This window comes from Nomascus leucogenys, chromosome 15, assembly GCF_006542625.1.
Source record: "Nomascus leucogenys isolate Asia chromosome 15, Asia_NLE_v1, whole genome shotgun sequence".
Classification (NCBI taxonomy): Eukaryota; Metazoa; Chordata; class Mammalia; order Primates; family Hylobatidae; genus Nomascus; species Nomascus leucogenys.
The window spans coordinates 64,397,224-64,416,620 of record NC_044395.1 but is presented as its reverse complement, the minus strand read 5'-3'; the positions used below and the strand labels follow the sequence as shown (position 1 = coordinate 64,416,620).

The 19,397-nt window shown below is 44.5% G+C and overlaps 1 protein-coding gene across 2 annotated transcripts in view; it reads right to left on the bottom strand.

Moving 5' to 3' along the window:
• Positions 1 to 19,397, bottom strand: part of CLPB (ClpB homolog, mitochondrial AAA ATPase chaperonin) — a 143,955-nt gene that overhangs the window by 51,141 nt on the left and 73,417 nt on the right. For both annotated transcript variants that reach the window (XM_030829044.1, XM_030829045.1), the window contains one exon: positions 14,770 to 14,898. In XM_030829044.1, the coding sequence (XP_030684904.1) occupies positions 14,770 to 14,898 (129 nt within the window). The remainder of the gene's footprint in view (positions 1 to 14,769; positions 14,899 to 19,397) is intronic.

The window sequence follows — 19,397 nt, the reverse complement described above, 5'->3', positions numbered from 1 at the left end:
CAAAACCACTGCCCACAGATCAGGAGAGTCTTCCTTCAGCCTGAATGAGCACAGATGAAGTTGTGCTAAGAGGTAGGGCTATGAATGTCATTACCACATCCAGCAACCTCTTTTTCCTCTTCTCCATGGGTGCAGTAATCTATACTGCTGATCAATCTTGCCTCCTTTTCATTCTTTTCTACCTTAAAAAAAAATATTTTTTTGAGGCAGGGTCTCACTTTGTCACCCAGGCTGGAGTGCAGTGGTGCAACCTCAGCTTATTGCAACCTCCACCTCCCAGACTCAAGCAATCCTCCCCATTCAGCCTCCTGAGTAGATGGGACCACAGGCATGTCACCCCACCCAGCTAATTTTTGTATTTTTTTTTGGTAGAGACAGGGTTTTGCCATGTTGTCCAGGCTGGTCTCAAACAGCTGGGCTCAAGCCATTCGTCCACCATAGCCTCCCAAAGTGCTGGGATTGCAGGGGTAAGAGCCACCACGCCTGGCCTTCTTTTCTACCTTGATTTCCATGATATACAATATCCATGACTTTCTCTCCTTTGCAGTTCATTCTTCTTTTCCAAGTTATTGAGTGTCACCGAAGCCCGAGTCCTCAGCCCTTATTCCTTTCTCTCTCCATGCATTCTCCTTTAAAAAACAGCTCCGATTTGTATAGTTTAAACTACCCTAGTGGTTCTCACTCCTGGCTATATATTAGAATCACATGGGAAGTGTTAAAACCATATCAATCCAAAGTAGGATAAAATATTCTATATATCACAGATAAAGGGCTGATATTCTTAACATAAACAGAAATTTTAAAAATCAAGAGAAAAACAAGACCAAAAGTCCTATGGAAAAGTGGGCAAAAGACACAGACAGTTCACAAAAGGAGATATAAAATGACCGTCAAACATATGAATTGATGTTCAAATTCACTTATAATAAGAGAATCAAACTAAAATTACAATGAGATACTGTCTCACCTTCAGATTGGCAAAAATCCAAAAGCTTGACAATACACTCTGTCGGAGAGGCTACGAGGAAACAGACCCTCTCATACGATGCTAATGGAAGTGTAACATGGTACAACTCGTACGGAGGAGAAGCTTGGTAATATCTAACCAGAGGACATATGCATTTACCCTCTGACCCAGCAATACCACTTCTAAGACTTTACTGTAAAGGCGTACCTCCAACAAGACCAAAATATATATGCATAAGGTTATTCATTGTAGCATTATTTATAACTGCAAAATATTGGAAATCTCAAGGTCCAAGTATAGAATACATGGAATATAATACATAATATGAAGTATTATGCAGCTATTAAAAATGAGGAATATCTCTATGAATTTACATGAAGTGATTTTCAAGAAATATTGTTAAGTTAAAAAAGCAAACTGCAAAGCGACATATACAGTATGCTACCTTTTGTGTAGGTAGAAAAGTGAAATAAGAGAACAAATATTTGCTTATACAAAGAAACACAGGGAGGATAAACCAGAAAACAACAAAGCTAATTATTTACAAGGGGCCAGGACTCACTGACAGGGACAGAAGAGGTTGAAAGGGATACAGGAGGGAGGTTTACTTCTCTGAGTATACCTTTTGGTACCTTTGACTTTTAGAAATGAGACAGTGCTCTACATATTCAAACAATAAAATTAAATCAATCAGGATACGTAGGGGAGAAAAATCCTAAAACTGAAAGCAAATTGAAAAATTAACCCAACTGTATTTCAAATGAAGAGCACAAACACACTGAAGGGGGAGAAAAGAACCCCAGTAACTTAGGAGCCCAGTATTTGACTTATATACTCTCAGCCTTGGATAGACTAGGGGTGAGAACTGCAAACAAATCCTGACCTGAACTTTTAAGGAGGTTTGTTTTCTACAGTGGCATGGGTAAAGCAGTTCTGAAGCCTTTTTAGATGTATTATAGGATAGAGCAAATGATTAAATAAACAAATATATCGACGCTATTTGCAGCTAGCATTGTCACTAAGGAAGAAGGACATACAAATATGAAATGTGTGAAGACAAGAAAGAACCCGTCAGGATTAACTGGAATGTGGGGCGGGTGGGGGGGCGGGCAGTATTGGTGTTCTCAGGATTTCTAACATATGTAGGTGCATAAGAATAGCTTGTGCTTACAGTCCCAGCTACACGGGAGGCTGAGGTGAGAGGATCACTTGAGGCCAGGAGTTTGAGAGCAGCCTGGACAACATAGCTAGATGCTGTTTCTTAAAACAAAAACAAAAATCATCCTTGGTGTATTTACGTTATAAAGAAAAAAGTAAACAATATAGAATATCTGTGTGCATATGTATATACATGTATGTGTATATTTTAATGGATATGTATATATATGTGTATATACCTATATAAATAGCTCTTGGCTCTGTCAACAGAAGGAGCAATGAGCACACTTGGTACTCAGATTTCACTCTCTAGTATAACTATCAACAAAAAAATCCGAGGGCTCCTCAAGAAATAGCTGATTTCAGGGCAGCAGCAAGGTGGATAAGAGATGAGCCTGAGACATTTCCTTATGTCGAAAAATAAGAAAATGCTATGTATTAAAAAAAAAAAAAGATGCAGGTATGCCACACTGGCCAAATATGGGCCAACAGTAGCCCCAACAAAACTAAGCCTAATAAATTTTACAACATTAAAATGCTAAGTACCCGCCAGGCGTGGTGGCTCACGCCTGTAATCCTAGCACTTTGGGAGGTCGAGGCGGGTGGATCACCTGAGGTCAGGAGTTCAAGACCAGCCTAGCCAACATGGTGAAACCCCGTCTCTGATAAAAATACAAAAAAATTTGGCCGGGTGTGGTGGCGGGCACCTGTAATCCCAGCTACTTGGGAGACTAAGGCAGGAGAATTGCTTGAACCTGGGAGACGGGGGTTGCAATGAGCTGAGATCACAACATTGCACTCCAGCCTGGGTGACAAGAGCGAAATTCCGTGTCAAAAATTAAAAAAAAAAAAGGTCAGTACCCATGAACACATTTTGACAATATTAGAAAATAGAGGAAACGGGGTTCTTGCTTTAGAGTAGAATGCCAAGTGCTAACTGGTCAATGTGGAGTACGTGCTGGAGTTAGAAAACATGGAAAATATTCATTCTGCAAGCATCACATAAAGATTGGTTCAGGCAAGAACCAGCGATGGGTGCTAATTCTAGGGTAAAATTTTGATGAGGAGCAGGATATTTTTGTGGTCTTAAAAGTATCTCCTTACAGCCTGGGCAACATAGCAAGACTCTGTCTCTACAAAATTTTAAAAAAAAAACTCAGCTGGGCAAGGTGGCTCATGCCTGTAACTCCAGGTACTTGGGAGCCTGAGGTGGGAGGATCACTTGAGCCCAGGAATTAGAGATTGGAGTGTGCTATAATTGTGCCACTGCACTCCAGCCTGGGTGGTAGAACAAGACCCTATCTCAAAAACCAAAAGCTATCTCTGCATAGAGTGCTAACTAATGTCAAGGGAAAAGATACAGTGGAGAAACTGGACAATTCTCTGATTGGAGATGGGGTGAGAGTAGAATTTTCTCCGAAAATTCTTGTGAATTTTGTACTGTGTACAAGTATTAACTGTTCAAAAACAGGATTAAAAATAAAGCATTTATAAAATATCTCTGAGAGTGTGATACACAGAATAACCCCCCACCCTCACCCAAGATGTCCATGTTCTAACCCTGGAACCTGTGAATATGTTAGGGGAATATGAAGGTTGCAGATAGAATTGATGTTGCTAATTAGTTGACTTTGAGAGGGGGAGATTACTCTGGACTATCTGAGTGGGCCCAATATAATCACAAAGGTTTCTAGAAGTAAAAGAGGAAGGCAGAAGAGCCAGTGTCAGAGTGAGGAAACGTGAGAAAGATTCAACTGGTCATTGCTGGCTTTGAGGATGGATGGCGACCACATGGAGACATAGAATGTGGGCAGCCACTAGAAGCTGGGAAAGACAGAGAAGATTCTCTCCTGGAGTCTCCAGAAAGGAAGAGAGTTCTGCCAACACCATTTTCAGTCCAGCGAAACCCATTTCAGACTTCTTCTCTCCAGAACTATAAGATAAATTTGTGTTGTTTTAAGCCACTAAGTTTGTGATAACTTGTTACAGCAGCAATAGGGATGATACATAAGAAGAGTTAGGTGGTTGCCTCTGAGGAGGACCAGGGATGTGAAAGAGACTTCCTTCCCACTACATGTCTTCTGGTACTACTCCAAATTTTTATCTTGTGCAATTTTTAAAGTAAAAATCACAATGGTCACTAAACAAACACATAAACAATAGACAATCACTTCAGGAGCTCTCTATGGACTACAAAACTAAGTAAAAGTCCTCTGTCTTTTCCCCCCAAGATCCTTCACACCCGTCTCCCTACCCCTTAATCCAGCAGGTGGCCAGTTTCCACCAGGTCTCTAAATAATACACAGTATTTCTGGCTCCTGTGGACAGCTCCTGTTGCTGCCTCGCCTGAAAAGCTTCCTTCCTTCTCTCTCTGTTTGAATTTTACCTGTCCTTCTGGGTCTGGCTCTGGTCCCATCTCCTCCATTAAGCCTTCTATAATGCCACACTGGTCTCTCCCCTCCTCATTCCCTATGACAGCTGTTAATTCTGGCCCTTGCTTATGTTTAATTGAAAGTCCTGTTATCTACTGTCCTGCACTGTTCTCAGAGTGCTTTGCATATGGGCATTTTCACCAAACTACCACTTTACAGCGTGCAGTCTCAAGGAAGTGCCTGTATCTTTTTCTCTCTTGTTTCTTGGCATGCCTAGTACCCATTAATTCAACAAATGTTTGCTAGGCACCTATCATGTGCTAAGGACTGTGCAAGGTGCTGGGAACACAGTACCTCAGATCCACATCCTACCTTCTGTGAACTCACTGTTAAGTGAAGGAGAGATATATTAATCAAATAACTATAGAACTACATGTTATGGTAAAAGTGATAAATCATACAGGATGCTTTAAGAACATGTATCAGAGGAAATGAGAATAGGGATGATGGTGGTTAGTTGTAAGAAAATAATTAATAGTTGCTGAATAAATACAAATACTTAGATCAGTGGGCAAGTATTCAGAATCACAAAATATTACAGTGAAAGAAAGTCTGAGATTGTAGTCCAATTATATTATTTTACGGATAAGGAAACTGAAGCTCAGGATGGGGGAAGGGCTTGCTTGACAGCAAGGCAGAGTTAGTGCCAGAACCACGTGCCAGGTCCCTTGACCCCAGTCAGCACTTTACCACACAGGCTTCTATCACTTCAAAGGGGGTCCCTGAAGGATTTCTCAAGTGGCAAGCTCCTTTTTTCTGCTACATTTAAAAAATACTCATTTCCAAAATGCAGTTCAGGAAGGAGTCTGTGGTCCAAACCTATAGAGAACATCCCTGCTGTGTTCTTCCTTGGATACTGCCTGGCTTCTGTATCGAAGAAGACAGCATATGAATGCTAGAAGCAAACTCCTTTTGGGAAGGGAAACTTGGTTCTGGTCATCCCCAGTCTCAGCCTTGGAAGGGGCTTTTGCTGCTATTTTGCAGGCCCTGACTTTCAGACTGACATTCTCCTTTCTTAAAGCTGCAGTGTGGTCCTTTATCTGTGCATTCCGCCCAACAGCACATGCGTTGGAGGGGGCATGAGTGGGCTGGCAAAGGGCAGCTGGAAAATCTGATTCTGATTCAGCACTATTTCCAGGCTCAGTGCAGGTGGAGGAGAGTGTAGGACACGGAACAGACCTGGCCCAGCCGATGCTGACCTCTCCCTCACCCAAGGGAGCCTTGGCCTCCAGCTGCCACTACTGGCGGTGATGAGGTCATGCCGGATACCGGCCAGGCTCATCTGAGGACTGCTTGGAGCCGATTAAAGCCTTGATGAAATGCGGGGGCCTGGATGGCAAGTGGCTCTGCAGAGCATGGGCTCTGGTGACCAGGCTCATCTCCAGCTCAACTATGCAGTGGCTCCTCGATGTCCACAGGAGCCAGGATACAGAAATACTTTTCCCTGGGGTGAGCAAGGACAGTTCCTCATTCTATACTGGATAAAGGGCTGAGGATAGGACTTAGGTCACTGAGGGCCCCTTCTAGGCCTGGTCTTCCACATGGGCTGCAGATACAATATCACAGAACTCCTCCACTCCCCAAAATGCCCCGGACTAGACTGCTGGATCCCTTTGGATGACTAATGGCCATCCCTCTCCACAGGATTTTCTCAAGCTAAATGACAGGCTAACATCCACATTTTGAGTCTCAACGGAAATGCCATATGCTCAGGGAAGACTTCCTCCATTCCCCTTCAGACTAGATTAGGACCCATTATGCTCTTATAGTACCCTCTATTTTTCCTTAATAATACTTTTATTATTAGCTAGCAATTTAGCTAATAATTAGCTGGTAATTTTGTAATTATTTGCCTAACATCTATATTCTACCAGACTTTAAGCTTTACAAGGATGCAATAAATATTTGTTAAAATAATAACAGGAAATCAATAAAAAGGAAGGGAAGAGAGAGGTTTACAGATTTTTTAATGATATTCTTTAAAAGGAAACTGTTTTATACAACAGAGGGGCTCATCTCCTCTACCACACTAGTGATGGGGTTGATCTGGTCCTCCTGGCTTTCCAGGCTGCTTTCAGGCAACCAGATATCCAAGACAAGATTTTCTGGTTTTGGGAGGCATGGAGGATTTTTTTCTTCTTTTCTAATAGCTTTACTGAGATGTAATTTACATACCATAAAGTTCACCCATTTAAAGTATACAATTTAGAGGAGGTTTCTCGTATACTTAGAGAGTTGCGCAGCCATCACCATAATCTAATTTTAGAATATTTTCATCATCTCCAAAAGAAACCTTGTACCCATTAGCAATCTCTCCCCATCCCTCCCCCAGATAACTGCTAACATGGGGGGCCTTTAACATTTGAATCCAAACAAGAAGAAACCTTTAGTATTCAATCACCTGACACAATTTCTTCATTTTATAGAGGAAAAATGTGATGTTTGAGAAGGGCCATGTTAGAGAAGGGTGAGATGTGGCAGAACTGGGTGGATCACAGTCCCTGATGTCTACATCATAATGGCAGTGCTGTGACCTCTCTGCCACACAGTGTGACTATATGTGTCCCAGAATGTCTATACCACTGGACTTTAAGCTAGTTGAGGGCAGAGGCTCTATTTTGCTCATTTGTCTCCCCTTTCTGCCTGGGAGTACCAGCAAAGCAGTCATGTTTTAAGTGTGGTCTGTGTACTGGTGCCAGACAGTGAACTTTGCCACCAGTTTTTGATGGGATAAATACAAACAGTAAGTGTCTGGAAACTTTTATAGCAACTAGTCAGAGTAATTTTATGTCTATAGAAATTAATAACACATTTGGGGCTATATTTTGCATGCCTTTAAAAATATAGATTTTCTTTTTCTTTTTGAATCAGAGTTTTTGATCTTGTCGCCCAGGCTGGAGTGCAATGGCATGATCTTGGCTCACTGCAACCTCCACCTCTCAGGTTCAAGTGATTCTCCTGCCTCAGCCTCCCAAATAGCTGGGATTACAGGCACCTGCCACTATGCCTGGCTAATTTTTGTATTTTTAGTAGAGACGGGGTTTCACCATGTTGGCCAGGCTGGTCTTGAACTCCTGACCCCAGGTGATCCACCCAACTCAGCCTCCCAAAGTGCTGCGATTACAGGCATGAGCCACCACACCCAGCCTCCCCTCATTTTTTTTAAACCTGTTTCAAGTGTAACATATAAACAAAAGCACAAAAAGTACATAAGGATACAACTCAATTTTCACAAAACGGACACACCCACATAAGCAGCATCTACATAAAGAAATAACATTACACATCCCAGAGATCCCCTCACAGCCTCTCCCAGTCACTACCCACACTCTCGAGGTTAAGCACTACCTTGACTTCTTATGCCATTGATTAGTTTTCTCTATTTTGGAATTTAAATGCAGGCATACAGTAAGCACTCTTCTATGTTTGACTTGTGACCTGATGTGAGGTTTGTGTTGTAGTACACAGCAAGAGTTGACTCAAGCCCATTGTATATTATTCCATTGTGTGACCATCCCACAATTTATTCATCCATTCAGCTACTGATAAACATTTTAGAAATGCCTAAACCATCTTTCACATTATACATAAAGCCTATCCTAGTCCTCCTCTAAATCTTAATGATTTCCCATTGCAGGATAAGTCCAGTCTCCTCAGCATAGCTTACATTAGTGACCTTCAATATTAGCTCCTGCTTTCCATTCTTGCTCTCTGATACCCTCCAGCTCTTCTGAACTACCTGCAGTATTCTGAGTAAAGTATGCTGCTTCATACGCCATGCCTTTGAACACGTTGCACCCTCCGCCTTCCTACCTCATCTACCTGGTACACTTGCGTTCATCCTTCAAGACTTGGTGTGAACACCATCTCCTACATCATGCTTTCCCTGCCCTCTTCAAGATTTAAAGGTCTTTTCTTTGTGATCTCACAGCACCTTCTACAGATCTCCATTAATACACCAGATAGCAATTCTTGGTTAAAATGTCTGGTTTTCTCATCGAACTGTGAGTTACTTAAGTGCAAAAATCATGTCTGGATCATCTTTATTTCCTTGGTGCCTAGGGCAGGGCTTGTGGCAGCAGAGATGCTCATTAGGTGTTTGTGGGCAGGGTTTGTGGCAGCAGAGATGCTCAGTAAGTGTTTGGTAAGTGAAAGAATGCCGGAGCTGGAAGGGGTCCTTGGGATCTGCTATCCTAACTTCTTTATTTTACTGAGGAGGAGAAAGGATATGCCTAAAGGTGAAAGGATTTGTTGGTGGCAGAGCCAGAACATCTGATCCTTCACCCAGTGTTCATTCCCCTTCTCTGTATTGCTTGCGGGAATCAGAGTGTGGAGCTTCAACAGAGGACAGACAGCCTGAGGCAGAGCTGATTCCCTCCACATCAGGCAGTGTCGCCAGATGGACAGATGGTGAAGTGGAACAAGAAGTGGAACTATAAGTTTTGGGTCCTGATAACAAGCCAAGAGGCTGTTAAAGGGGATGGCACCACTGGAAAGGATCTTTGCCTCAGGCAGGGATGGTGGGGAATTTAAGGACTCATTTGATGATGGCTGGTTAACACTGATAACTCAGCGCAGACTTGGAGATGGGGCAACGAGGATTCACTAAAGTAGGTGGGAAGGAGGCTGAGAGAGGCCCCGGGGAAAGTATTAAGTTTCGTTAAAGCCCAAGTGTTTCTGAAGTGAGAGCACCAGTGATTGAAAAGGAAGTGGCATTGACTATAAGGAGAAGGAAGGTGGCCAGGCGGAGGTGGCTCATAAGTGAAGCTCTAAAAAGTCAGACACATTAGGACATTAAGAGTCAGGGAAGGGGATCAGCAAAGAGTAGACCAAAAAGTAACGACACCACATCTCCCAAAAGAAAACCTACAGTGGTTTTGGAGACCTATCAGTGCATCCAATTAAAAAACATACTAAATCATGTGCAGAGCATTGTAGCAAAGGAGATGGAGACAAAAAAAGACACAGGCCTGGCCTTCATCCACCTTGGTCTAGTAAGTGAGACTGGACCCAAATCCAGAGAACAGGAAAGACTTCAGAAGGAAGGTGACGTGAGGCTGGGGACTGACTGGTAAAAAGAGCTCCACCAGCATGAGAAATGGTCTTAAAGGGAAAAGAGAGGCCGAACAAACTGCGAGAATAAAGGCACCAAGGTGGGAACACAGTGTAGCTGGAGTATAAGGGCTCCAGTAGGGGGACAAGGTAGGTGAGGGTCAGACTAGAGCAACTCTAAAACCAGTTGAAAACATTAGTATGGTTAGGATTTTTTTTTAAATGAGTGAGCACTGAGTGTTTCTGAAGTTAATAATAACAGAGACTATATATAAAGTACCTACTCTGTAGAAGTACATATGTCCTAATCCTTACAAATCCTTAGGAGGTAGGTGGCACCACCCCCATTTCCAGATGAGGAAAAAGAACTTCAGAACAGTCAGTAATTTACCCTGGATCACATAGCTATTAAATGGCAGAGCTGGTACCAAGATCCTGACTCCAATATTCATGCTCTTCCCTTGCAACCTCTCTCAGCTGGGGGTTCTCCTTTGAAGCACATACAAAAAAATATTTGGCTAGAGATTTTCTCAATGCTTCCAAAGGTGTGTATATATATATATATATATCTAGTACCATTTTAGATTCCTGGGAGAGAAGTTAATTCCTGTGTACAATGGATGCCTTGGAGAATGAGGGGTCAATTCTCTGGAGGAATCTTGGTCAAGAAAAACTGCCATGATTAGAGATATGTTTTAGAAAGATGGATCTGCCAGTGGGATCACATCCCTGAGAGGACCTGGTTGCCAAAGCAACTTAACAGTCCTGGAAATATCAAGATGAGTCATCTTCAGGCACTTGAAGTATGAGGCTCCAGCCACCCTCCCTGATCACTCCTCTTTCTAGTCCTACTGCCTCTTCCCCACCTTCCTCCCTCCCTCCCACCACACCTGCATTCAAGTGCTGAAGCAGAGCCTTCCTGCTGATAAAGCCATCGACATAGTCAAAAGCAGCATCTTCCAAGGTAAAAAACATGAGGGTCTCTGTACTTTTCTGTGGTGGCTGGGAGTAGAAGACTGGCACTAGTTAATTCAAAACCCTTCTGGAGAACTCTGGCAAACTCCCATCATCCTTCCTGATAAGGCTTAAGCACCCCCTCCTCTGGGAAGCTTTCTGTAACTGATTCTACCTCTCTGATCACCAGGCAGAAGACAGCATTTCCCCCTGTTCATCCCCAGAGCCCCTCGTCCAGGTGCCTGCCAGAGCACCTACCCCATTATCATGGCCTGTTTCCACATTTGTCTCCTCTGACAGTGTGAGAGCCTCTCAGGGTCAGTGACAGTTTGCCTGATCTGTCTTAGGATTCCTTGAGGCCCATGGTGTCAGAGATGGCAAGCAGCTTGCCCAGGGTCACTTGACAGGGCTGAGATTTAAACCCAGGTCTGACTTCAAAGTTTGTTTCTTTTTCACTATGCTACAGGGTCTCCTGAAAATGAGGCGACGTTAAGCAGTCTGTGCTAAGCTGTACAACGCTGTACAAGTTTGGAGGAGGAAGTATCAGAGTAGACCAGATGACCAAGAAAGGCTTCTTAAGAGAGGGAGGTCTTAAAGAGTCTGAGGATTCAGATAAGAAAAGAGGGAACATGATGGCACTTTAGGCAGGATGGGAATATTGTAGGTAGAGACAGAATTAAGAGGCCTTAAGGTAGGAGTAGAGGTTCCATATTGGGGAGGAATGGAATTACAGATGCCAGAATGAGAGTTTGATTTCTTTATACATGTCACAATGATAACTACTTATAACAGGGAACCTACCATGTGCCTGCCAGGGGCTTTCATAAAAAATACCACCAATCCTCATGCTATCCTTGTGAAACAGGTGTTATTTTAGATGTACGAAAACTGAAGCTTAGAGAATTTAGGAAACACGCCCAAGGCAACACAGCTAGTAGGTGGGGGAGCTGGGATTCAAACCTAGGTTGGCCTGATTCTGAAGCCTGAGGTTCCCTTTCTATTACTCCATGCCACCTCCTAATGGGCCAGAGAGCTTTCCACAGTATCAGCCTGATGCTTCTGTCTGAATCTCCTCCCAGCTCAAATGGGGACCTTTGGTCAGACAGCAAGAGCAACTGACCCTTCTAGCTCTAACCTTCTAAGGTCTGGGGACCGTAAATCCCTGAGGGCTAAGTAATTTCAAGGAAACTGTTCTGTGTGGGCCCTGTAAGCACAGGCTGGCCTGTGTGTTTAGGCCTGCTTTGGATCTCACAGAATCTCCCTTTAGTTACTGCAGCAAAGCTGGTGGCATGTACAGCCTAAGAAAACCGGATGGGGCTGGGTGCGGTAGCTCATGCCTGTAATCCCAGCACTTTGGGAGGCCAAGGCAGGCGGATCACCTGAGGTTGGGAGTTTGAGACTAGCCTGACCAACATGGAGAGACCCTACCTCTACTAAAAAAAATACAAAATTAGCTGGGCATGGTGGCACATGCCTGTGATCCCAGCTACTTGGGAGGCTGGAGGTAGGAGAATGGCTTGAAGGCGGAGATTGTGGTGAGCCAAGATCGCGCCATTGCACTCCAGCCTGGGCAATAAGAGCGAAAATCCATCTCAAAAAAAAAAAAAGCCAGCCGGATGGGCAGGAAGGTAGGCTCCCTTGCCTTTCCTGAAACCCTTTGGAGAGGGTCAGCTGAGGTCAAAAGACTCTGGAAATATTACTGGCAACAGCCCCTAGAATGATAGAGCAGGATCCTGCCTCTCGGTTGGCTGGTCACACACACAGGCAGACCAAGGGAGGTCAAGGGGGAAGGGAGGTCAGAAGTTGGCAGCCTGCAGGCCCTGAGTGACGGCAACTTGTTCAGGGTTGGGAGGGAGAAATAGTGGGTTAATGGTTTTGGCCCTTGAGGGTGGGAGGCTAGGGCAGGTGGTGTAAATGGATGCTGGCTAAAAAGGCAGGTGGGAGAAATGTAAAGGTGGGGGCTAAGGGCATCTGTTCCAAGTCAACAGGCAGGAACCATGCCCCTGGAATGGCTCAAAGGGCCAGCCTTGACCTGGGGGGTGAGGACGGAGGGAGTTTCATAAAAGGCCCTTGTCTTTTCATTTCAAAGGTGTTCGATCTAGAAGGCTAGGAAGAGGGGCTCCTTATAAAGTGAATTCTCTGTCTGGGGGTTGGGGGAAGCAGAGAATGTAAACTACTGGACAATAGCTGGGAGTAATGACTGCACGGCAGAGAGAATGTCCTTGGTGAACGCTCCAATTCTTAGCTACAAATGTCTTGCCACAGTTTTCCAACGGACAAAGGAAGAAGCATTCTGCTTGAGGATGTTTTCTAAGTCTCTGCTTCTGAGAGCAGCAAGTTCTCGCTCTAGAAGCATCAGTCATCCCAAGCACTGCTGCCACATCCACAAGTAGTCCTGCCCTTCAGTGGCTGTGCCCTAGAACAAAGCATATTCTGGCTGCTCTGGGGCAGGTCCCTTGTAGGCTTGGGGATACAGGCCAGGCCTGGGTTTTAAGCTAGCATGGCTGTGGCTGACAGAAAGTGGCAAGATTACGTGTTCCTGGGAAGTCCCCAGAGGCCAATCAGAAGATGATCTGGGGATGCTGGGCCTGCGGAGGCAAAGGCTCTGGGACTGAAAGAACTTTCTTTGAAGACTAGTATTTGGAAAAGTGATTAGGTAGCAAAAGACAGTTAGCATAAGTTACAGAGAAGGCCACAGCTCATTGAAAAGATGTTTCAACCACACCGGGCGCAGTGGCTCACGCCTGTAATCCCAGCACTTAGGGAGGCTGAGGCACGTGGATCACTTGAGGTCGGGAGTTCAAGACCAGCCTGACCAACATGGAGAAACCCTGTCTCTACTAAAAATACAAATTAGCCAGATGTGGTGGAACATGCCTGTAATCCCAGCTACTCGGGAGGCTGAGGTAGGAGAATTGCTTGAATCTGGGAGGCGGAGGTTGTGGTGAACCGAGATTGTGCCACTGCACTCCAGCCTGGGCAACAAAAGCAAAACTCCGTGTCTCAAAAAAAAAAAAAAAAAAAAAAAAAAAAAAAAAAAAAAAAAAAGATGTTTCAACCAGTCAAGGATAAAGTAAAATGGGATTAACTCCCTGGGGAAGAAGGAGGGTTCCTTCTGTCTCTGAAAAATGTCAGCTAGCCAGCTGTTGGAGAGGGTTCTGCTGGAAGAGAGGCAGGCAATCATCAGAGTGGCCCAGAGACCTTTGAAAACCTTTCCAGTGCTCAGGTTCTATGAAGAATGATCCCAAAAAGGAAGACCCTGGGGTCTAGCCCCAAGAGAGGATCCCTGGCCCTCAAAAAGCAGCAGAGGAGGCATGAACAGGCAGTCATGTGCCATGTACTCACTCAGGGGTCTGTGCTCCACACATCCTGTCAAGATGCTTCCCACCCTCTCCCAAGGAGAGGCGGGAGTGGGATATGGGGAAGTGGGGAAGAAAGTGACTGGGATGTGTCTGGCAGGTAACACTACCAGACTTGGACAGGACCTGCCCAGCCTGAGTCTGGGGATGGCATGTTTTGTCCCTCCAGTTACCTGATGTTCTCCAAAGGGAGGGTATTCATTATTCAACAAATATTTATTGAGTGCTTACTAAGTGCCAAGTACTATAGTAGATGCTGGGGACACTTGAACCAGTCAGCCATGGTTCTGCCTTTTAGAAGCTCAGAGACAAGTTAGGGAGAAGGCTATTGAACAAATAAAAACAATTTCAGGTTGTGACAAGTGTAATGACGGAAAAGAATAGGGTGCCATGACCCAGAGTAATGAAAGGGGCCTGAGACGGGGATGGGACCAAAGAGGATGTCTTTGTGACCTGGGTTAGCAGGGATTTAAAGAGCCTGTCCTTTGTTTCATTAGCTCTGCTTTGGAGGTCAAGGGGGAGAAGAGAGAACCCTTTTAGGGATAGCAGCAGTCCAGAAAACTCTCACAGCATACACAGACAGACAGGATGGCATGGTGCATCACACACACATGTAGGCAGAGAACACACATCAGCCACAGGAGGGCAAACCACATGTGTGCACTGCCACTCTCAGCAAGCAAAGCTGCTCTCGAGGCATCTCTAGCTCTAGGAGGATAACAGGGCTCTGGGGAAGTATGTTACTTCCAGAATAGACAGGCTGCCAAGTACTCTCTCCCACTGCCAAATCCCATCCCACCCCTCTTCCACCTCCCCCACCCCACCCCTCCTCCACCTCTGCTCTCACCTCCATCAAGCAGCTCCTTGACAGTGCGGTAGTCATCAGCAAGGACAGCATAGTGCAAGGCCGTGCAGCCCTTGAAACTGGCGCGGTTGTTCAGCCGGTTGTTGAAGTCATCCTCTCGGGTGATCAGGACTGGGGAGACAGCAACACAAACCCTTCCATTAGCAACGACAGCATGAGCCACCAATCTCACCTGTTTTCTCGTGGCATTTTAATTCACTCACTCATCTACCTACTTACTAAGCATAAAATGGCACCTACTATGTTCCTGGCCATCTGTGCTGGGTAAGAAGAGGCAAAACAGAGGCCAGTTAGTTCCACAATGTTTACTGACATCTGTTAAGTGTTAGGATTCATCCTGGGGACATGAAATAGATCAGATAAGGTCCCTGACATAACTGACAAGGGAGGCAGACAATAACCAGATGTTTATAGAACTGTTTGAGATAAATCCTCTGTTAGAGGTGTAACAGGAGAATATACCAGAACACCAGAGGAGAGTTTAGCTCAACTTGGGCATGAAGAGAGGATCCCAGAAGATAGGAGTCTTAAAGGATGAAGAGAAGTTATGCAGGTAAAGAAAGCAGGTTGGGGTAGGATAAGGGAATAGTGGGGCAGGAGACAGAGGCTGTTTTAGCAGAAGATTAATACACCTCTCTGCTCTGAAAATGTTTACATTCTAGTAAGTAAGTGGTTTTAATTTTTTAAAACTTAAAAAATTTATAAAAGCAATTAAATTTTTAAAATCACAGAAAAGTACAACGAAGAAAAGGGACCGATATCTTAGCGACTTGAGAAACTACGTGTCAGATTTTGATATATGTTCTTCCAAATTTCATGTGTGTGTGTATCCCCTACAAAATTGGAATTTGCTGTAAATACAATTTTGTAATCTGCATTTTTACCCTTAATAATTAGCTGTAAACATTTTTTTGAAAGAACAAGCATTTCATGTGGTCAAAGAACCAAAATCCCCCAGGCTCACTCTAGCGCTAATATTTGTGATTTTCTCACTCTGATTTGATATAAAGTAATATAAAACCAGTCCATCACTTTTCCAAGACTCTCTGGGTTGGGTGACTCCACACACCCCGTTTACCCAGGGTGGTCCTGGTTTTCGTCTGCTGTTATAGACAGTTCCAGTTTGGACAATAAATTAGAATGTTACCCCACCTCTGGGGCCCTCCCTTGGGAAATGAGATCCCACAGAGCACTCTCCCCTGCTCAGGCAATGGAGCTTCTTTCTAGCCCCCATGTGAAAGTTATCCAGGCAACTCTTACATTCCCTCCTGAACTGAGTTTGTAGGGGTAGAATTTGGGTCCTGACTACCTGTACTCCTCCCTGAGTCCACAGCACAGGATCTGCAGAGGACAGGTTCCTCTTACCTCTCACCGAATAAAGGGGTACACTCAGTCAAGAGGCGACCTTACCTAGGTAGTCAAAAGCACCAGACAATTCCTAAACCATTCTTTTTCAAGTGGTCTTGGAATGGAGTCTATGCAATACTAAATGTCCTATATAAAGTTCCAAAAGCCAGAAGACTGCCATGCCTCTTCCTAATACTAATGGATTTTTTTTTTTTTTGAAATGGAGTTTTGATCTGTCACCCAGGCTGGAGGACAGTGACACGATCTGGCTCAATGCAGCCTCTACCTGGGTTCAAGTGTTTCTCTGCCTTAGCCTCCCGAGTAGCTGGGATTACAGGCGCCCGCCACCACACCCGGCTAATTTTTGTATTTTTAGTAGAGATGGGGTTTCACCATGTTGGCCAGGCTGGCCTCGAACTCCCGACCTCAGGTGATCCACCCGCCTCAGCCTCCCAAAGTGCTGAGATTACAGGCGTGAGCCACTGCGCCCAGCCATACTAATAGATTTCACTTACTGACCTTCTATACTATGCCTGACATGGTCACTTCACACAATTAATCTCACTTAATTCTCATAATTAACTTACATAGTAGATAATTATTATTCCCATCTTATAGATGAGGAAACTGAGGCTCAGAGGTCACATAGCTAATAAGTGGTTGTCCCCACTGTTTCTCACATATCACAATGTCACCCTCATTTTCCAAATGAGGAAATCAGACACCAAGAAAGAAGCAGAGCCCAGATGTCCTGGTCCCAGCCTTGGCTCTTATTCCATCCTGTTTTCCTGTTTGGGTGAAGGTGCAAACTCACCCTCTGCAGAATTTGCCCTTAATAGAAAATGGCCCGAGGTTTGTAGCTAGCACTCAGATAAGCTAATGTGGATGGAAGCATTTCAAATGTTTGGCCAAAATAAAGTTGGTGGAGTGTGCAGCTGGAGAACAGACAGTTACTTAGTTTCTTGTGGTTTATAGAATCGATGGTCAATGAGCCTTCTACTCCTGACATGGCCTCTCCAGACTGATGAACCCCCCGCTCCTGCCCCAGGAGTGTTATCTGACCTTTCCTGGAGCAGGAAGAACAGGAAGTTAAAAGGCCTCTAACATACAAGTCCCATGTGCAATGGCATCTACACTTTTCCCATAAGAGAGCCCTTTAGGACCTCAATCAGAGATTACTAGCCCTTAGTTACAGTCTTATCAAATCATGCTAGGTGATCTTATTTCCAGCCCACTGCAGATTAGGAGAAGGAAATAAGAAGGCCAGGGAGGATGCTACAGAACCAAGCAGACTGATTACAATCAAGCACTGGCCAGGCAGGCGGGAAAAGAACAGGACAATGAAAAGCTGAAAAAGGAATTCAGAGTACAGCACCTCAAAAACCCCTAAGGGTATCACTGAACTGCCACATAGGACATTAACTGCTGGATATAATGATGAATCTGACGAAAAGTGATAGTTGGCTCAAGAAAGCAGGAAAGGTGTAATCCATTTTACAAAGAAAAGACATCATTCATTCAACAAACAACATTTAATGAGCACCAATGCATGGTGGTAGTTCCTGGAGATATAATAAATAAGACACAGTTCCTGACTTTCAGAAGCTAACATCCTAACGCAAGAATCAGACCACTGAGCAGACAAATGATAATACAATTTCACACGTGCAATGACAGAGCTATACACAGGGTACTTACCACAAACAGCAGATGAACTCAAGGAACACAGCTGGGGCTATTTTGGCGCAAACGTCAGGAGAGTACTGGTGTCATAGCCCAACTAATAAGGAATGTCTAGAGGAGGCCCACTGCTCACCTCAGTCTCATCTCTCATCATCACCTTTCTAATGCTCTTTCTTGCCTCTGAGCTTTTGTAAATACTATTCCACTGCCTGGAACATCTTCCCCTCTCCCATGCCTTTAGTTGGCTAACTCCAATACAGCGCTATGCCTCTGATTAGAAGTCACTTTCTCCAGTGATTCCTCCTGCATTTGAGGTAGTTATTGCTCCTAAGAGCTCCTCCAGCACCTTAGGCATCTCCCAATTCTAGTATTTATTACATTCTTTTTTTTTTTTAATTATTATACTTTAGGTTTTAGGGTACATGTGCACAATGTGCAGGTTTGTTACATATGTATCCATGTGCCATGTTGTTTTGCTGCACCCCTTAACTCGTCATTTAGCATTAGGTATATCTCCTAATGCTGTCCCTCCCCCCTCCCCCTACCCCACAACAGTCCCCAGAGTGTGATGTTCCCCTTCCTGTGTCCATGAGTTCTCACTGTTCAATTCCCACCTATGAGTGAGAACATGTGGTGTATTGTAAGCACTTGCTTACTTGACTACAATTCCCCACTAGACAAAAAACTCAATGAACACAGGAAGTGTGACTACCTTCTCCATTGCCCAACAGTGTATGGCCATAAGTATGTGCTTGACAAATACTTGTTGAATCAACAAATAAATACATCAAACATAAACAAGGTCCTAATATTATCTTTGGTTTTGGAATAATAAAAATAAAAGTAATACCAGTCAACAGTATTTGGTGGGGCTCTGGAGTCAGACCACTTATCTTTGAATCCCAGCTCTGAACTTACTGACTGTGTAATCTTGGGCAATTTACCTAACCTCTCTGTGCCAGGCTCCTTTATCTATATGTGGAGGTAATAACAGTAATGCCTTCATGGGATGTTGTAAGGATTAAATGAGACACTATGAATAAAGGGGCTGGGTACAGTGCCTAGCATATAGTAGCTCTCAATAAATGTTAGTTATTATCTCATCATGGGCTTCCAAAAGTGTATTTTCTCTGTGAAAAAAGGCTTCACTTGAGGATTCCTGCATATACTTTCCTCTCAGAAAGGCACAGTGAGGTGGGCAAAGTGAGGTGGGCGCAGTGGCTCACACCTGTAATCCCAGCACTTTAGGAGGCCGAGGCAGGCAGATCGCTTGAGCTCAGAAGTGTGAGACCAGCGTGGGCAACATGGCGAAACACCAACTCTACAAAAAATACAAAAATTAGCTGGGTGTGGTGGCACATGCCTGTAGTCCCAGCTACTCGGGAGGCTGAGGTGGGAGGATCACTTGAGCCAGGGAGGCAGAGGTTGCAGTGAGCTGAGATCACGCCACTGCACTCCAGCCTGGGCGACAGAGCCAGACCCTGTCTCAAAAAAAAAAAGAGAAAGTAAAAGAAGGAAGGAAGGAAGGGAGGGGAAGGAAAGGGACGGGGGGGAGGGGAGGGGATGGAGGGAAGGAGGGA